This window comes from Heteronotia binoei, chromosome 5 (genome assembly GCF_032191835.1).
Source record: "Heteronotia binoei isolate CCM8104 ecotype False Entrance Well chromosome 5, APGP_CSIRO_Hbin_v1, whole genome shotgun sequence".
Taxonomy (NCBI): Eukaryota; Metazoa; Chordata; class Lepidosauria; order Squamata; family Gekkonidae; genus Heteronotia; species Heteronotia binoei.
The window spans coordinates 5,072,369-5,090,333 of NC_083227.1; the positions used below are offsets into that span (position 1 = coordinate 5,072,369).

General features: G+C 48.9%; 2 protein-coding genes and 1 non-coding gene across 3 annotated transcripts in view; 1 reads left to right on the forward strand and 2 right to left on the reverse strand.

The window, feature by feature from the left end:
- LOC132571576 (zinc finger protein 420-like) overlaps window positions 1-17,965 on the reverse strand; it is an 895,908-nt gene that overhangs the window by 868,078 nt on the left and 9,865 nt on the right. The gene's annotated exons all lie outside the window — the stretch shown is intronic.
- LOC132570910 (zinc finger protein ZFP2-like) lies at window positions 2,475-10,521 on the reverse strand. The gene is made up of 6 exons (XM_060237547.1): window positions 10,420-10,521; window positions 7,876-8,376; window positions 7,528-7,642; window positions 6,395-6,471; window positions 6,038-6,164; window positions 2,475-4,183 (listed from the first exon to the last, which is right to left on the reverse strand). The coding sequence occupies exons 2-6, from the start codon at window positions 8,296-8,298 to the stop codon at window positions 2,475-2,477; spliced, it is 2,451 nt and encodes an 816-aa protein (XP_060093530.1). The 5' UTR covers window positions 8,299-8,376; window positions 10,420-10,521.
- TRNAI-GAU (transfer RNA isoleucine (anticodon GAU)) lies at window positions 11,757-11,831 on the forward strand. Its single transcript has one exon. It is a non-coding gene; the product is annotated as a tRNA-Ile (tRNA).

Consider the following 17,965-nt stretch of genomic DNA (forward strand, 5'->3'; position numbering starts at 1 on the left):
AGTTTTACTATAGTCCAATAGTTTTTACCTTTTAATGATGATATCTGCCAGCTCTGCTACTTTTCAATGTCCAAATTTCTTTTTATTAACTTTTAAAATATTGACCTTCTTTTAATGGCATCTGATACTTCTCTATGGTTTTGGTTTTGGGTCCTAGAGAGGGCTGGAGGACTTGTTGTTTTTCCCTTCTCTTAATGGTGCCATCCTTTACTTCCCTTCCTTTTTTGACACGAAGTCTGGTTATCTATGGTTATGAAGTCTCACGTTGTTTCAAAGTCACAAGCTCAGCTGATCTGGGAGGAGCTTTCTGTTCAAACTGCAGGTAATAATAATAATAATAATATAATAATAACTTTTTATTTGTATCCCGCCCTCCCCGCAAGCAGGCTCAGGGCGGCTCACAACATGTAAATACAGTATACAATAAAACCATGTGCAATAATTAATTATAAATTCCAGTTTTAGATTCATATACAATTTCAGTTATAAAATCATCCTTAAAATTACATTAGACTTAAGATTATGGTGCTATAATTAAGATCTTTCATAAAATCCAGTGATTAAAACATAAAACATATCCAGCAGGACTTTCTTGGCTCGGTATTAAGTGAAGGCTGTTTTAAAGAGGTGGGTCTTACAGGCCCTGCGGAATTGATCTAAACATCGCAGGGCCCGTACCTCTTCCGGGAGTTGGTTCCACAGTAGGGGGGCCGCTATAGAGAAGGCTCGATCCCGGGTGGACTTCAATCTGGCCTCCCTTGGCCCAGGGATATTCAGCTGGTTCTTTCCAGCTGACCTCAGCACTCTCTGGGGTTCATACGGGGAGAGACGGTCCCTCAAGTAGACAGGTCCTCGGCCATATAGGGCTTTAAAGGTAATAACCAGCACCTTGTAACGAACTCGGTACGCCACCGGCAGCCAGTGCAGTCCGCGCAGCCCCGGCTGTATGTGCTCTCATCTTGGGAGCCCCAACAGCAGCCTAGCCGCTGCGTTCTGCACCAGCTGCAGCCACTGAGTTCGGCACAGGGGCAGCCCCATGTAGAGGTATGCCAAACAATGTCTATTTTTCCTCTTTTAAGCTTGTTTTTCACCATTTTAAAGTCCAAATTTCTGCCCCTCCTTTACACTCCTAGATATATTATTGCTTTTCTGGCTTCAGACCTTTGCTTTTAAATTTATTTAGTCTTTTATTCGCCCCGGAGTGATAGATATAGATCTATTACCTTCAGTTCTTTTATCCTTCTTCGCACTGCTCCTTAAGTTCTCAGATGTTAAGCAGTCTCATAGAAGCTTTGTATATTGGTGGATTTAAGTCAATTTAATGGCCTCAGAGATCCTCTGTAGACGATGGAATGCAATCCTTCTCAGGGGACTCTTCAAAGCCAAATAGAAACCCCACTGGAGTTCCTCGTCAGCCAAAGTAAAGCCCCTCAGAACTTCACATGCATGTCTTAGCCCCCTCCCTGCCTGGAAGGGGTAGGCAGCAGGTGTTGAAATCACCTTCTCAGCCCAGAACAGAGGTTCTGATCTGCCCGTCTGCTGAAGTGCAGCTCAATCCTCCACGACCAAAATCGGAAGCTCCCCGCCCACCCTCTTTCTACCTAGATGGAACGCTTGAGGATATTCTCTTTCACTATCTGAAGAAGTGTGCTTGCACATGGAAGGTTAAACTCAGAATAAAACTTTGTTGATCCTCAAGCTGACACTGGACACAACCCTAAAAGAAGAAAAAGAATGCAGATTTAAACCCTGCCCGAGCACTTATAACATTTCTTTCTGATTAGAATAAGGTTTCTTTTGTAGATTTCAGCCTTTTACAGCAATTGGCATCTTTTCAATACTTTTTGTGGTCTGTGGTTGTCGTTTAGATATGAAGTAGGAGGAAAGCTCTTTTTACAGTCGAAGAGGGTGCATGGATCCCCCTTGTGTGGGTTCCTTGACACAGCAGAAGAGAACTGCTTTGACTGAATCACTTTCAAAGAAATTCAAAAGGTTTCTCACCTCTATGAGTTCATATATGCCTCTGAAAATTGTCACGCTGACTGAATCTCTTTTCATAATCTGAGGCCCTGAGCCGCCTCGGTGGGGAGGGCGGGATATAAATCGAGTAAAATGAAATGAAAAATCTGCACACTCAAAAGTTTCCTCCCCCATGTGTGGGTAATTCGATGCAGTTGAAGAGTGCCACTCTAACTGAATCTTCTCTCACACTCTAAGCACTGAACTATTTCTCCTGTTTGGATTCTCCGATGCATAACTGTTCTCCCATCGCCTGCTCCCCTTACCCTCACTGGACCCTCCGGGATGAGAGCTGCCATTGCAGTAACAGAGCGTAATGGACAGACGGCTAATCAGCAAGTTTAAAGAGGGGGCGTGCTCTCATTTACTGGGATGGTGTTTCTCCATCATGAAAGCCTCCCTTCGGACTATTAACAAGTCCACGAGTGATGAGCCGGGACCGAACATTGAGAATTCTAAAGATTCTCCCCTGTGTGGGTTCTCTGATGACATTGAAGAGTGCTACTCTGACTGAATCTCTTTCCACACTCTGAGCATTCAAAAGGTTTCTCCCCTGTGTGGGTTCTCTGATGACGTTGAAGATGGCCACTCTCAGTGAATCTCTTTCCACACTCTGAGCACTCAAAAGGTTTCTCCCCTGTGTGGGTTCTCTGATGACATTGAAGAGTGCCACTCTGACTGAATTTCTTTCCACACTCCGAGCATTCAAAAGGTTTCTCCCCTGTGTGGGTTCTCTGATGATATTGAAGATGGCCATTTGTACTGCATCTCTTTCCACACTCTGAGCACTTAAAAGGTTTCTCTCCTGTGTGGTTTCTCTGATGATGTTTAAGACTGCAACTCCAACTGAATCTCTTTCCACACTCTGAGCATTCAAACGGTTTCTTCCCTGTGTGGGTTTTTTGGTGCTGTTGAAGATTGCTACTCTGACTGAATCTCTTTCCACACTCTGAGCATTCAAAAGGTTTCTCCCCTGTGTGGGTTCTCTGATGATGTTGAAGAGTGCTACTCTGACTGAATTTCTTTCCACACTCTGAGCATTCATAAGGTTTTTGGCCTGTGTGGATTCTCTGATGATGTTGAAGATGGCCACTCCGACGGAATCTCTTTCCACACTCTGGGCATTCAAAAGGTTTCTCCCCTGTGTGGATTCTCTGATGATGTTGAAGATGGCCACTCCGACGGAATCTCTTTCCACACTCTGAGCATTCAAAAGGTTTCTCCCCTGTGTGGGTTCTCTGATGACGTTGAAGACTGAAACTCTCACTGAATTTCTTTCCACACTCTGAGCATTCAAAAGGTTTCTCCCCTGTGTGGATTCTCTGATGACGTTGAAGATGGCTACTCCGACTGAATCTCTTTCCACACTCTGAGCATTCAAAAGGTTTCTCCCCTGTGTGGGTTCTCTGATGATGTTGAAGAGTGCTACTCTGACTGAATCTCCTTCCGCACTCTGAGCATTCAAAAGGTTTCCTCCCTGTGTGGATTCTCTGATGACTTTGAAGATAGCCACTCCGACGAAATCTCTTTCCACATTCTGAGCATTCAAAAGGTTTTTCCCCTGTATGGGTTCTCTGATGATGTTGAAGAGTGCTACTCTGACTGAATCTCTTTCCACACTCTGAGCACTCAAAAGGTTTTCCCCCTGTATGGGTTCTCTGATGACTTTGAAGACTGCCACTCCAGCTGAATTTCTTTCCACACTCTGAGCATTCAAAAGGTTTCTCTCCCGTGTGGGTTCGGTGATGATATTGAAAATGACCACTCTTACTTAATCTCTTTCCACTCCCTGGGCACGTAAAAGTTCTCTCTCTTCTGTGGGTTTTTTGGTGCAGCTGAAAGATTCTACTCTGACTGAATTTATTACTCATTTCTGAGAATTCAGAAGGTTTCTCCTCTCTCTTTATTGTCTGGTGTACAAGGAGCTGTGATCTATTTCTGAAATACTTTCCACACAAAATGGATTTCGTTGTCTTCATTATCCAGTGCTTTGGAAAATGTACATTCTGCTTTCTTCCATCATGCTTCTCAACTGTACCACCACCTTTCCTTCTCTTTGGTTTTCCTTGATTCCTGACAATTTTGTTCAAGTTTTCATTTTTAACTCTATGTGGCATTTTGCGATTAAGTTCCTCACCCTCCACATTCCTCTGCTCATCTTCTGCTGGAATAGAGAGAGAGAAACTGTTAGCACTTGGAAAGGGAGTAAGATCTAACAGCATCTATGTGACTATAGGAAGAAAGTTTGGCTGATCTGAACCACACATCCACGTTTTCCAAATAATAATTAATATTTAAGAATACCTCCCCCACCTGTTTATCTGCCCAGACATCTCTTTAATAAGAGGCTGGATTAATCTAACTCCAACCTCATGATACCACTAAGTTATCAGCATCAGATGCTCAATATTTTCTCTTCTGAATTTGCCCTCAAGCACCACAGAGGGGAGAGACGCACATCTAGCCACTGTGACGGCTTTTCTGGTTTTTCTTTACATCAAGATGTGTTCGATATGCTATTCAGACTGAACCCTATCCAGTTTGACTGGGCACTCTGCATTTCGAATATCTATAAAGACCTGCTTGTCTCTCTATATCCTCAGTTTAAGAACGACCTTGGCCTGAGCCCAGGTCATGGCTAGAATCACCTGGGGAGGGGGAAATCGAAGTAACTGATTGGTTATGCACCGATTTCAACCATTTAGCTTGAAAAGTATCGGATAATAGCAAATGGATTAGTCCAGGGGTGGCCAAGCTTGCTTAATGTAAAAGGCACATGGAATAAACTTTAGGGTTTTGGGAGCTGCAAGACATGAATGTCAGATGTTTGAGAGAAGGAGGGAAGGAAGGAAGGAAGGAAGGAAGGAAGGAAGGAAGGAAGGAAGGAAGGAAGGAAGGAAGGAAGGAAGGAAGAGAGGAAGAGAGGAAGGAAGGAAGGAAGGAAGGAAGGAAGGAAGGAAGGAAGGAAGGAAGGAAGGAAGGAAGGAAGGAAGGAAGGAAGAGAGGGAGGGAGGAAAAGAGGAAAGAAGGAAGGAGGGAAGAAAGGAAAAGAGGAAGGAAAGAAAGGCATGGAGGGAAGGAGGGAGGAAGTAAGGGAGGGAGGTTGGGTGGAAGGAAGGAAGGGAGGGTGGAAGGAAGGGAAGGTAGAAGGAAGGGAGGGAGGAAGGAAAATAGATGGGGACGAAGGAGGGAGAGAGAGGTGAAATGAAATCAACTTTTACTGCATTCTCCAAGCTTCCAGCTGGCTTTGCTTGGAAAAGTGATTTAAAGACAAATGCCTCCTCCAAACTGGCCGACAGGGCAGTGGGAGCTTTGAGAGCCACACAATCTGTGTGAAAGAGCCACGGTTTGGCCACCCCAGACTAGTCCCTCAGTAATGGAGTGAAGCTATTTTGGCTTCCATTTTCAAAGTGCCAGTTTCTAGTCATGTCAGTACATTCGGGACACATCTGGGGACCTGCAGGTTCGCTCTAAGGAATTTGGTCTGAACCCTCTGAAGAGCAGCAGAGCTGGAAGAGGAAGGGCCGATCAGAGCGCCACAGAGCCTTTCTGCAACTGCCTTCACTTGAAATACCTTTTGGGTGGCTGGAACATCGAGAGCCCCTTTTGCATGACAGAATTTAAGGATGCTGTTGGCAGTTCTCTCACCTTGCGTTGCTGCATGCTGCATATGGGCATTTCTGTCCCCTCCCCTCAGATGACCCCAGAGGTCAGTTCCAATACTAGGAATACGTGAAGTTTCCTTATCCTGAATCAGACCCTTCATCCCTCATCTGCTCAGTCCAGCATCGGCCCTCCAGGTCTCAGGCAGAGGTCTTTCCCTTCACCTCCTAGCTGAACCTTTTCTCTGGAGATGCTGCCGGTTGAACTGGAGATCTTTTCATTCCACACAGATCCTCTGCCAGGGAGCCACAGCCCCTCCCCAAGTAGCAGAAAAGGCCTCAAAATGATGCAGTGCTATTCAGTATTTGGATTCATTCCTCATCACAACGGAATGGCACCCATGAAAGATCCTTACCCAAAGATGCCACATTCTCATAGTTCTCCAGCATGACTTCCCTGTACAGAGCTCTTTGTCCCGGATCCAGCAGGGCCCACTCTGCCTCCGTGAAAGAGATGGACACCTCCTCCAAGGAAAAGGGACCCTGGAAGAACAAGAAGATGCCCTCCTCTTCAGAGATCACGCCAGGCAGAGTTTGCACCCTGGAAGGGAGTCGTCTGGGAAGGTATGGAAAGTAAGGCTTGGGATGGGTAAATGGTATAGTATTCAAGGGATCTCTCACACAGACTCCTTGTAGAAACAGAAGGAGCAAAAACTCCTCTAAGAAAATAGGAGGAACTCAGGCTGTGCCCCCCCCCCCCCAATCTCTCCTACCTGGATTGCAGGTTCAGCAGCCGTTTCTACCCTTCTGAAAAGATGAAGGCTCAACAGCATCTCTTCGCTGCCTGTTCCTGAGACAAGGGAGGAAGGAAGGCTGTTTGCTTTTTTGTTCCCTGCTTCACACACCTCCTTTCTGGGGTTGTGAAACCTTACCCTATATGTGTTCAACAGATTTTAAAAATACTTTTTATTACATTCTGGGAGAGGCAAAAGAGAAGCAGCAGGGACCTATCAGCCTCAGGGATTATAAATGCTGCCAGAATATTTCAGACTTCTGTGAGACTTTGGTTTCCTCTATGGCAGGGGTGGCCAAGGGTAGCTCTCCAGATGTTTTTTCCTACAGCTCCCATCAGCCCCAGCTACTGGCCATGCTGACTGGGGTTGATGGGAGTTGTAGGCAAAAAACATCTGGAGAGCTACCCTTGGCCACCCCTGCTCTAAGGAGAGGGAAAGGAGTTGGTGGAAATGCCATAGCATGAAACTTCACCGTCACAATGTACCAGACGCAAATCAAGCAGTTCTGGAGAGTTGAAGGATGAGAATGAGTTTTCAGAGTGTCTCTGGGCATGCTAAGTTCACAACCAGATTTTCAGCCAGATGCAACTTCAACAAGATATCACATCTGTCCCAAGTCCCACCCCAAAACCCTCCCCAAAGTTCCTGGCAGTGCTGGGCCATCACCTGCTAACCCTCCTCTACCCCCTGCTGTCCACAGCAGCCCCCCAGGTGACCCTTCAAGCACAAGCACAGAAGCCACAGTTCCCCATTAGTATTTGCAACCAGGGACACGTTTTCAGAGTTCGGCTGCCCCAGAAGGTGGAGGTTCCCTTTATTCACCAGGCTGAAGAGCTCTGCTGAGGCTGATCTACCTTCCCCCCCCCCCCACCTTGGCAAGTTGAGACTCTGATGGAAGGAAGGTGAGATGTGATTTTTTTAATATAATGAGAGACACTGACCTCCAGGATTTGCCTAATCTCCTTTTAGAGGCATCACAGTTTGTGGACATTAAGTGCCACCAATTAACTTTGTGTTGTCTGTAGAAATGATTCATTTCTCCCTGACCTGAACTCTCTACCCACCACATTCACAGGCTGCCCCAACTGCATCCAGGCACAAGGAGTCCTTACCACAGGAGAGGGCATCTTGGGCACGCTCCATCACCGGCAGCCTCTGCCCCTGCTCCATGGAAGCTCCTTCTGCCTCAGGGATTGCAGCTTCCATCTCCAAAGGTGGTCCCTGCATCTGAAACAGCAGCCAGGGAAATGAGTAAGAAATGGAATGGAAAAGAGACCAAGGATGGGATCCTGCCCCACTCCCAGATTCTGCACCCTTCTGTCAGCAGAGCTAGTGAGGTACCTGCAGGGATCAGAAATCTTCTAGCAGAAGAGGCTCTGGGCAATTATCTGGCAAGGAAACTTTAAGATAAGGTCAGATTTAGTTGCTTGAATTAGACAAACAGGAGAGAATCCCCTCACCTGTTCTGCCTGCCTCTTCTCCTCTGCCTGGCTCAGGAGGAAACCTTCGGCCAGGGCCACCGCCTGGGAACTGGTCTCTGGCCCACATCCTCTGACCCAGCCCTGCATTTCCTGGGGCAGGAGAGTCAGGAACTGCTCCAGGATCACCAGGTCCAGGATCTGCTTCTTGGTGTGCCTCTCCGGCTTCAGCCACTGGCTGCAAAGTCCATGGAGCTGGCTGCAAACCTCTCGGGGCCCATCGGCCTCATGGTAGCAGAACTGCCGGAAGTGTTGGCAGAGTACATCTGAGGTCGTGATGTCTTTAGACAGGACCTCTGGCGCAGCTCTTTCCCAGAATTCAGCACCACTTCCAGGTGGGATGGGATGGGGACTCTTCCTTGCTCTCTTGCCAGCACCAGGTCCTTCTGGGTCCTGCTCTTCCATCTCCTACCCCTTCTCTTGAGTCACCTCCGTCTCTGAAAAGCTGCCTTTATTAACTTGGCTATGAAGGGAGGCTTCTCCCTGAGGGGATGGAGAGAGACAGACAGGAGTGTGTCAAAAGGAAGATACATACACACACACACAAACCTGCAGACACATAGATGCACATATAAGTACAACCTCCATTCCCCAAGAGAAGATGATGATGATGATATTGGATTTATATCCCCCCCTCCGCTCCGAAGAGTCTCAGAGCGGCTCACAATCTCCTTTACCTTCCTCCCCCACAACAGACACCCTGTGAGGTGGGTGGGGCTGGAGAGGGCTCTCACAGCAGCTGCCCTTTCAAGGACAACCTCTGCCAGAGCTATGGCTGACCCAAGGCCATGCTAGCAGGTGCAAGTGGAGGAGTGGGGAATCAAACCCGGTTCTCCCAGATAAGAGTCCGCACACTTAACCACTACACCAAACTGGCAGGAAATATAACACAAGTCCTTCATCTAGAGAATTATCGGTTTTCTCCCGGCCCCGTATTCCCACTCACCCTGAAAGAAGGGCCATTTTCCAGACTATTTGAAATAAAGCCTATGAAAAGACTCTGAAGACCTTTGCATGGCTACTAATTATCTCAGTGGTGGAGATGGGAGTTGGGGGGAGGGTCAGCCAAAATACCTGCCATTGCGAGAAGCCAATCAGCATGAATGATTCATACATGTGATCCCATCTGGGATCCCTTACTGGGCCTCCTGACCCCCCAAAGGCAGGCTTCATAGTATTGTTGGAATCTCTCTTAACAAGATCTGAACCCTCCCCTCCTGGGACTGTGCTCTGGTGTTCCTCCCTGTTGTGCTGCCTGGGGGTCTGTGCCTGGCATAAGATGCCCTTCCTCCCACCCCAACCCCAGTGCAGGAGGGAGAATCTGGCATCGTGTTACAGCTGCCTCTGCCAAGTGAACTATGGAGGGGTGAGGCAGGGCGATGTGTTTGGAGCAGGCGCGGTTCCTCCGTGTGTTTGCATGCCATGATTCTCACAGTGATGGATTCTTGTGTGGCCTTTGTTCCTCCAGGCCTTGTATATATTGGGGGCGTGGCCACACCATCAAGCTCCACCCCTCTCTGCCTGTCAGGGGAGGCGCCTAATGCTCTAATTGGTGGGTGTGGGTGGTGTTTGCATGAGCACCAATGGGGTTGCTAGGCGCTCTGCACCTTGGCAACAGGGGTATTTAAAATGTTCCTCTCCTCTACTGGGCAGCCCCAGCCCCACACTGGCTCCACATCAGGAGGTTAGGATGGGGCTGCAGCCGGTGCAGGCTGGACTTCCCTTCCCCCAGCCCACACCCCTTTCCTAGCTCATCCCACTCCCCCAAAAGGCCTACTTCGGTTGTTGGTTTGCAGAATGTCCGTTTCATACAGTTAACTTTTCTTACACTTATCCCCGACAAACTCCGCTTACCAAGCTGAACAAAACTGGTGCCTAACAGAGTAACCAACCTCTAGGGGGCTGAAGCCAAAATAATCAATCAACTACCTTAAATAGATAACGAAGAAAGTTCACTACAAGTGCCAAAGAAATCCCTGAGAGATCGATCCAGGCCATCCTCAGAAGGCCCCCACTTTGCACTGAAATCCACACGTGAAACTGACAATACTTTTTGCAAGCCCTTTATTCAAGAAACACTGGATCAGCCCAAGCACTTTTTGCTTGCTGTTGTGAGAGGCTGAGAAGAGGTTTGCACTTTAGGAGACATTTCGGGCACTGTAGCTTATATTGGGAACTGTGCAACGGATATACGCATGAAAGAGATGGGGATCGATTTATTGATCACTGAACATAAGAAATACTATTTGGAACTGCAGCAAAACGTGTTAGTGATGCATTCACAGTAGTTGATTGCGGTGGCTTCAGCTGTTTCCGTGTGTATCCTCCAGGTGGGGCCTGAAGTTCTCCCAGAATTAGAACCCACCTCCAGCAGACAGAGATGAGTTCCCGGGGAGAAAATGGCTGCACGGGAGGGAGCCGGCTGACCAAGGACAGCCACAGTTTGGCATGATCCCCGCCTTCCTCCCCTCCAAAACCTAAAAGTTTATTCCCCCCCCCCCCCTTTACTCCTCCTCCAAGACTTACTTGCAAGTAAACTTTCCCGGGATCCGGCTGCTGCAGGCCTTTTCCCTCCAGCTGCAGCTTCTCTGCAAGCCCCACCCCAGTTCTCCTGAGTTCTGCAAAAGCAAACCCCTTCCCAGGAAAAGCCCTTTTCCTCTCCTGCCCCCTCCCACTGGCTTGGCCTCTCTAGCAAGAAGCGCGGCGGTTTTAACCCTCTCCGTGCTGCAGAGGAAGGAGAAACGTGTCCTGGAGGAGCTTCAGCCAGGCTGCTGCCAGCCACGCCTTGTGCTGCTCAATGGGGCTGCTCGGGAGTAACTCTGCTGCAGGGGGCTGCGCTCCTCCCGGGCTGTTCAACCAGCTCAGAAAAAGGGGGCTGCAGCTGGTTCTCCCCCACAGTCTTCCCTCTCCTAGAATAAGGACCCTAAAACTCAAGGGGGGGGGGGGCGAGATCAGCTCTTCTTTCAACAGACCACTGAGCATTTCTGTTGCTCCCCTGGAGAGAAAACCTGGTGGGGCCTCCTGGCCCTTCCTTGCACGTCCAGGGAGACGCTGACGGCCACTTTGGGGTCAGGCAGCCCATGGTGCAGAGTTGGTGGGGGGTGAAGGTTATGCCCCCCCATTATCCCTGCCCAGGGACCCCAGGCTGGAGGAAGGGGGGGTTCTCCTCCCGCAGGGTCTCTGCTAGGCTGGCCAACCTCCCGGTGGGGCCTGGAGATCTCTCCAGATTGCAATTTATCCCCAGGCTACAGAGGTCACTTTCCTTGCAGAAAATGGCTGTTTTAGAGGAGGGGGAGGTGTCTCTAGGGCATTATATTTCCTGCAGGACCCTGCCCCCCTCGGAAATTCCCCAACTCAGAGTCAGCCCTTTCCACTCCCCCCCCCCCCGTCTTCCAGGAGCTCCACTGTGCCCTTCCCCCTTCTCTCCACCACCCACCCACCCTGCAAGGTAGACCAGTCCCAGAGGGAAGGCTGGGCCGAAGGAGAACTCAGACCTTCCTCCAGGGAGTTCACAAACCTGAACTGTTCACCTCCACCTGTTCTCAGGGCCCTTCTGAAGACCTCCTCCCTCTGCAAGGGTTGCCAACTGCAGGTTTGGAATGTCTGGAGATGGCGGGGGGGGGGCTTTGGCTTTGAGTCCACAGAGCCCCTCCCCCCTTTGCCCTCGCATTCGCCCTTTCCTACAGGGGAGCTGATCTCTGTCATATCTGGAAATAAGCACTGTTATTCGAAAAGATCTCCAGGCCCTACCTGGAGACTGGCACTCCTATATCAAATATTGGTAGAAACCCCATGGCAGCTCCCCCAATCCTCCCCCCCCCCACCAGCCACCCTCTGCCTTTCCCAGAGCACCCCTCCCTCGGGGAAGGATGGTGGCTCAGTGGTAGAGCATCTGCTTGATAAGCAGAAGATCCCAGGTTCAATTCCTGGCATCTCCAACTAAAAAGGGGCCAGGCAAGTAGGCGTGAAGAACCTCAGCTTGAGACCCTGGAGAGCCGCTGCCGGTCTGAGTAGACAAGACTGAGTTGGGTGGACTGAGGGGGGTGGGTCTGATTCAGTAGAAGGCAGCTTCATAGGTTCATATATCTCCAAGGCACAACCCCAGCCTTGTCCAGATGTGTGGGAATGATCACTCGACACGTGTACTGGGAAGAAGAACTTGCCTTCTGCGCAAGTCTCCGTTATTTATACATGCTGAAGTTACGCCGAAGTTGCTCAAGCTTAAAGCATAACAGGAAACACCTGCACAGCACAAGGAAGTCGCGTTTGCATAGTCTACAAAAATTAATACAAGCTAGTAGTTGCCAGGGATATCTTTGTCCGGGGGAAAGGAATGTGGTTGAACCCGAGTGTGAGAAGCCTGCGCTCTTTGTGTCTTCACACTTTGTGGAGTAGGGGCGATCAGGTTGGTGTGCCAAGCGCGTGATCCTCCCACACAAATGCAAGGAAGCGCAGCAAAAGCAGGGCGAACAGGACTCCCTCCCCCAAGCCAGGCTGGGCTTCCTTGCCCGCCCCCCCCCCCACAGCAAAGGAGGAGGAATGCAAACTCCCCCAGCTTCCCCCAGGGGCAGCCCCCCCTTTACTTGTGGGCGGGGGGTCAGCAGAGCTCGGAGAACACAGTGGGGTTGTGGGGGGGGGGCAGGGGGTCGGCATTCTGGTGGCAGCATCCTCTGTGAGGGGTGCAAAAATCATGGAACCGGAAGACCTCGTGTCCTTTGCAAGAGTTGTGCCTTTCAGCTTCTCGGGTGGAAAAATCATCTCCTCCTGTTGCTTTAGGTCTTAAGTGTTTTAATCCAATCTCGGCTATACTGATAACCAGTTACTTCACGCACCTTCTTGACTCTAACTAGCCCTTCCTGGTTACCAATCCCACCCCCAGCTATATGCAATGGTTGAGGTAGTTCTGCTTCCCTGTATCTGAGGAAGTGTGCACGCACACAGAAGATTCTACCCAGAATTAAACTTGGTTGGACTTAAAAGATGGCTCTAGGCTCCAAACTTTCCTCTAAAAGTAAAGGTGTAAAGGTTTATTGGATTTATATCCCGCCCTCCCCGCCGAAGCAGGCTCAAGTAGTGTTTGGCCATATCTTTCTCCTACCATCAGTGTTTTCAACAGCTGTGTATAAAAGACAAAAGGGCAGACCAACACCACTTTTTAGGGTTAACCCACGGAGCAAAGAGGCGTTGCTATGAATATCGTTCTTGGGGGGGGGGGGGCTTGTAGACTTCACATTTTCCCAGGGGGGAGGGGTATGGGGCTGAATCTGGTCCAGTCTCACATGATTAGTAATCTATATTCAAGTGTTTAAATATGAAATGATTTATTTCTGTGTCAACAATTAATCAGGTGGCCTAAAAAAAAAAAATTCCCCTCCCATTCAATATAGTCCAGGTCAAAGAAAGAGGCCCCTGTGTGAGGAAAGGTGTCACGAATACCATAACTGAGACAGCCTGCAGAAATACTTCGTGTATGAAAGGAGATACTTTCTCTCATTTCTCCACAACTTAGCCTGAGTGTGTGACTGAGCCAAGGTCTCACAGCCTGCTTTGCGGCTGAGGAGAGATAGGAACTCTGCTCTCCCCGGTCTGCCGTGAAAACGTTGTGAAAGAAGAAGATACTGCATTTATATGCCGCTCTCCACTCCGAATCTCAGAGCGGCTCACAATCTCCTTTCCCTTCCTCCCCCACAACAGACACCCTGTGAGGTGGGTGGGGCTGAGAGGACTCTCACAGAAGCTGCCCTTTCAAGGACAACCTCTGCCACAGCTACAGCTGACCCAAGGCCATTCAGTGCTGTTCAGCCCGCTCAGGAAAAGGAGACTGAAGCTGGGTCCCCCCACCCCTTACTCATCCCCCTCCTAAAATAAGGACATAAAATTCAATTAGGGGCGAAAGGGTTTTTTTAATGAGTCTTTTTTAAATAGACCATTGAGCGTTTCTGTGGCCCCTCCCTCTGAGAAAACCTGGTGGGACCAATAGGGCTTTGATGCCACAGAACCCCCTTCTGCAGTTGCCATTTCCCAAATTGGGGGGGGGGGGGGCTGATCTCTGTGGTTTCTGGAGACAAGCACTGGTATTCCATAAGAACATAAGAGAAGCCCTGTTGGATCAGGCCAATGGCCCATCCAGTCCAACACTCTGTCACACAGTGGCCAACCCCCCCCCCCCCAGGTGCCACCAGGAGGTCCACAAGTGGGGCTAGAAGCCCTTCCACTGTGCCCCCCAAGCTCTAAGAATACAGAGCGTCACTGCCCCAGACAGAGAGTTCCAACAAAACGCTGTGGTTAATAGCCACTGATGAACCTCTGCTCCATATGTTGATCCAATCTCCTCTTGAAGCTGGCTATACTTATACCTTTCACCACCTCCTGTGGCAGTGAATTCCATGTGTTAATCACCCTTTGGGTGAAGAAGTAATTCCTTTTATCTGTTCTAACCCGACTGCTCAGCAATTCCATTGAATGCCCACGAGTTGTTGCATTGTGAGGAAGGAAGAAAAGAACTTCTTTCTCTACCTTCTCCATCCCAGGCATAATCTTGTAAACCTCTCTCATGTCACCCCGCAGTTGACGTTTCTCCAAGCTAAAGAGCCCCAAGCCTGTTAACCTTTCTTCATAGGGAAAGTGTTCCAACACTTTAATCATTCTAGTTCCCTTTTCTGGACTTTTTCCAATGCTATATCGTTTTTGAGGTGCGGTAACCAGAATTGTACACAGTATTTCACATAAGACCGCACCATTGATTTATACAGGGGCATTATGATACTGGCTGATTTGTTCTCAATTCCCTTCCTAATTCTCTTCCAGATCTCCAGCCCCCCCCCCCCCCGGAGGTTGGCAATCCTGTACCAACTGAGGTACAAATCACATGGCAGCCCCCCCCCCCCGCCTGTCCTCCCACCTCAGTCTTTTCCAGTTCCCCTCCTTCCCAGGTCTCCTTCCCTGGCCCTGCCGGGGACACAACCCCAGCAGTACACAAAAGCAAACTAGCACCAAAAAAAGAGGGAGGGGGTGAGCTGAACTGTCTCCCCCAAGATTAGGCTGGCCTTCTCTTGATTTTGCAAAATCAAGTTTTTGCAGAGTTTAGGGTCTTCAGATATGTAGTCTCGATGGAAACTCTCTTTAAGAAATAGCTGGAATAGATTTTACAGTCACTACTTGCATATTAAATAGAGTGATCCGTTTGCCATCTTCTGATCAGAGCTTTTGGCAGCCTCTATTAGAATTTTATTGCATGGTGTTGCCACGAAGCTGTGGATACATTACTTCTGTGGTGTCACCTGTGGCCAGGTATATCATGTGCAATTTCATGCTGCATTTGGGGGGATCTGATGCAAAAACTATGAGGAGCCGTGAGGATTCATGGTTTTGAACCCTATTCTTGCAGCATGGTGTTGCCATAAAGCCATGGATGCGTGATTTTTCTGGTGCAAGCAGTGTCCCTGGACATGATATGTGGTGATGTTGGGGAGACCCCAAGCAAAAACCCTGAGGATTCATGTGGATCCGTGCCTTGTATTCATGTTTTTGAAGATTTATACCCCGTCTTTCTCTCTGAATCAGTCTCAGAGAGGCTCACAATCTCCTTTATCTTCTTCCCCCACAACAGACACCCTGTGAGGTAGGTGGGGCTGAGAGAGCTCTCCCAGAAGCTGCCCTTTCAAGGACAACTCCTACAAGAGCTATGGCTGACCCATTCCAGCAGCTGCAAGAGGAGTGGGAAATCAAACCCAGTTCTTCCAGATAAGAGTCTGCACACTTAACTGCTACACCAAATGGGCTGTGTCGTGGTGCCAGAAATACGTGGATGCATGATTTTTGCGGTGCTGCTGATAGTCTAACACAAGGGTGTCAAACATGCAGCCCAGGGGCCGAATCAGGCCCTCCAGCAGATGGCTGCCATCTGCTTCCTTCTCCTCTCTTAATTCCTTCTGCGTGCTTTGCAAGGCTTGCTCAATTGCACAGGAACTGGAAAGCAAACCTTGTTTGCTGATTTTTGTGGCGCTGCCTATAGTCTAAGACATGGTCTATTGTATGATGGTGGTTTTCTTTCATTTCTATGTAAAAATCATCTGAATGGATAAGGATCCGTCTCGATCCAACTTTTACTTTCCCCCATATTATGGGATTGTGAATATCGTAGGAATATCATATGAATGGATTTTTCATGTACATCAAAAACCATCTAGAAAGAACACGGATCAGGGCCAGCCCTCCCACGAGGCATGTTAGGCATTTGCCTAGGGTGCAGTCCCGGTGGGGGGGGTGCCGAATTGGAGCCCATCCCCCGGAAACTTGCAGAGACCGTCCCTGCTCTCACTCCAGCTTTCTTGCTTTCACTCCAGCTTTCTTACTCTCACCCCATCTTTCTCGCTCCCAGGCTGCCTTCCCCACTCTAGGCTGGCTTTCTTTCTCTCCTTTCCCCTTCCCTGCTCTTGCACCTGCCTTCTTGCTCTCACTCCAGCTTTCTCGCTCTCAGGCCACCTTCCCTGCTCTCGCACTGCCTTCCCCACTCTAGGCTGGCTTTCTTGCCCGCCTGCCCTTTTCCCTGCTCTCATGCCATCTTTCTTGCTCTCAGGTTGCCTTCCCTGCTCTCGCACTGCCTTCCCCACTCTAGGCTGGCTTTCTTGCCCGCCTGCCCTTTTCCCTGCTCTCATGCCATCTTTCTTGCTCTCAGGTTGCCTTCCCTGCTCTCGCACTGCCTTCCCCACTCTTGGCTGGCTTTCTTGCCCACCTGCCCCCCTTCCCTGCTCTCGCACCTGCTTTATCGCTCTCACTCCAGCTTCCCCACTCTCCTGTCTCCCTCCCCGTCTCCATCTCTCCCCCCTTGCTGTGCAGGTGATGGGGTGCAGGGGGAGGTGCTTTCTGTTCAAACTGCAGGTATGCCAAACAATGTCTATTTTTCCTCTTTTAAGCTTGTTTCTCACCATTTTAAAGTCCAAATTTCCACCCCTCCTTTACACTTCTATATATATTATTGCTTTTCTGGCTTCAGACCTTTGCTTTTAAATTTATGTAGTCTTTTATTCGGCCCGGAGTGATAGATATAGATCTATTACCTTCAGTTCTTTTATCCTTCTTCCCACTGCTCCTTAAGTTCTCAGATGTTAAGCAGTCTCATAGAAGCTTTGCATCTTGGTGGATTTAAGCCAATTTAATGGCCTCAGAGATCCTCTGTAGACGATGGAATGCAGTCCTTCTCTGGGGACTCGTCAAAGCCAAATAGAAACCCCACTGGAGTTCCTCGTCAGCCAAAGTAAATCCCCTCAGAACTTCACATGCATGTCTTAGCACCCTCCCTGCCTAGAAGGGATAGGCAGCAGCTGTTGAAATCACCTTCTCAGCCCAGAACAGAGCTTCTGATCTGCCCGTTGCTGAAGTGCAGCTCAATCCTCCATGACCAAAACCGGAAGCCCCCCGCCCACCCTCTTTCTACCTAGATGGAAGGCTTGAGGAAGTTCTCTTTCACTATCTGAAGAAGTGTGCTTGCACATGGAAGGTTAAGCTCAGAATGAAACTTTATTGCTCCTCAAGCTGACACTGGACACAACCCTAAAAGAAGAAAAAGAATGCAGATTTAAAGCCTGCCCGAGCACTTATAACGTTTCTTTCTGATTAGAATAAGGTTTCTTTTGTAGATTTCAGCCTTTTAAAGCAATTGGCATCTTTTCAATACTTTTTGTGGTCTGTGGTTGTCATTTAGATATGAAGTAGGAGGAAAGCTCTTTTTACAGTCGAAGAGGTTGCATGGATCCCCCTTGTGTGGGTTCCTTGACACAGCAGAAGAGAACTGCTTTGACTGAATCACTTTCAAAGAAATTCAAAAGGTTTCTCACCTCTGTGAGTTCATATATGCTTTTGAAAATTGTCACTCTGACTGAATCTCTTTTCATAATCTGAACACTCAAAAGTTTCCTCTCCCATGTATGGGTTCTTCGATTCAGTTGAAGAGTGCCACTCTAACCGAATCTTCTTTCACACTCTAGGCACTGAAATGTTTCTCCTGTTTGGATTCTCTGATGCATGACTGCTCTCCCATCGCCTGCTCCCCTTACCCTCATTGGAACCTACA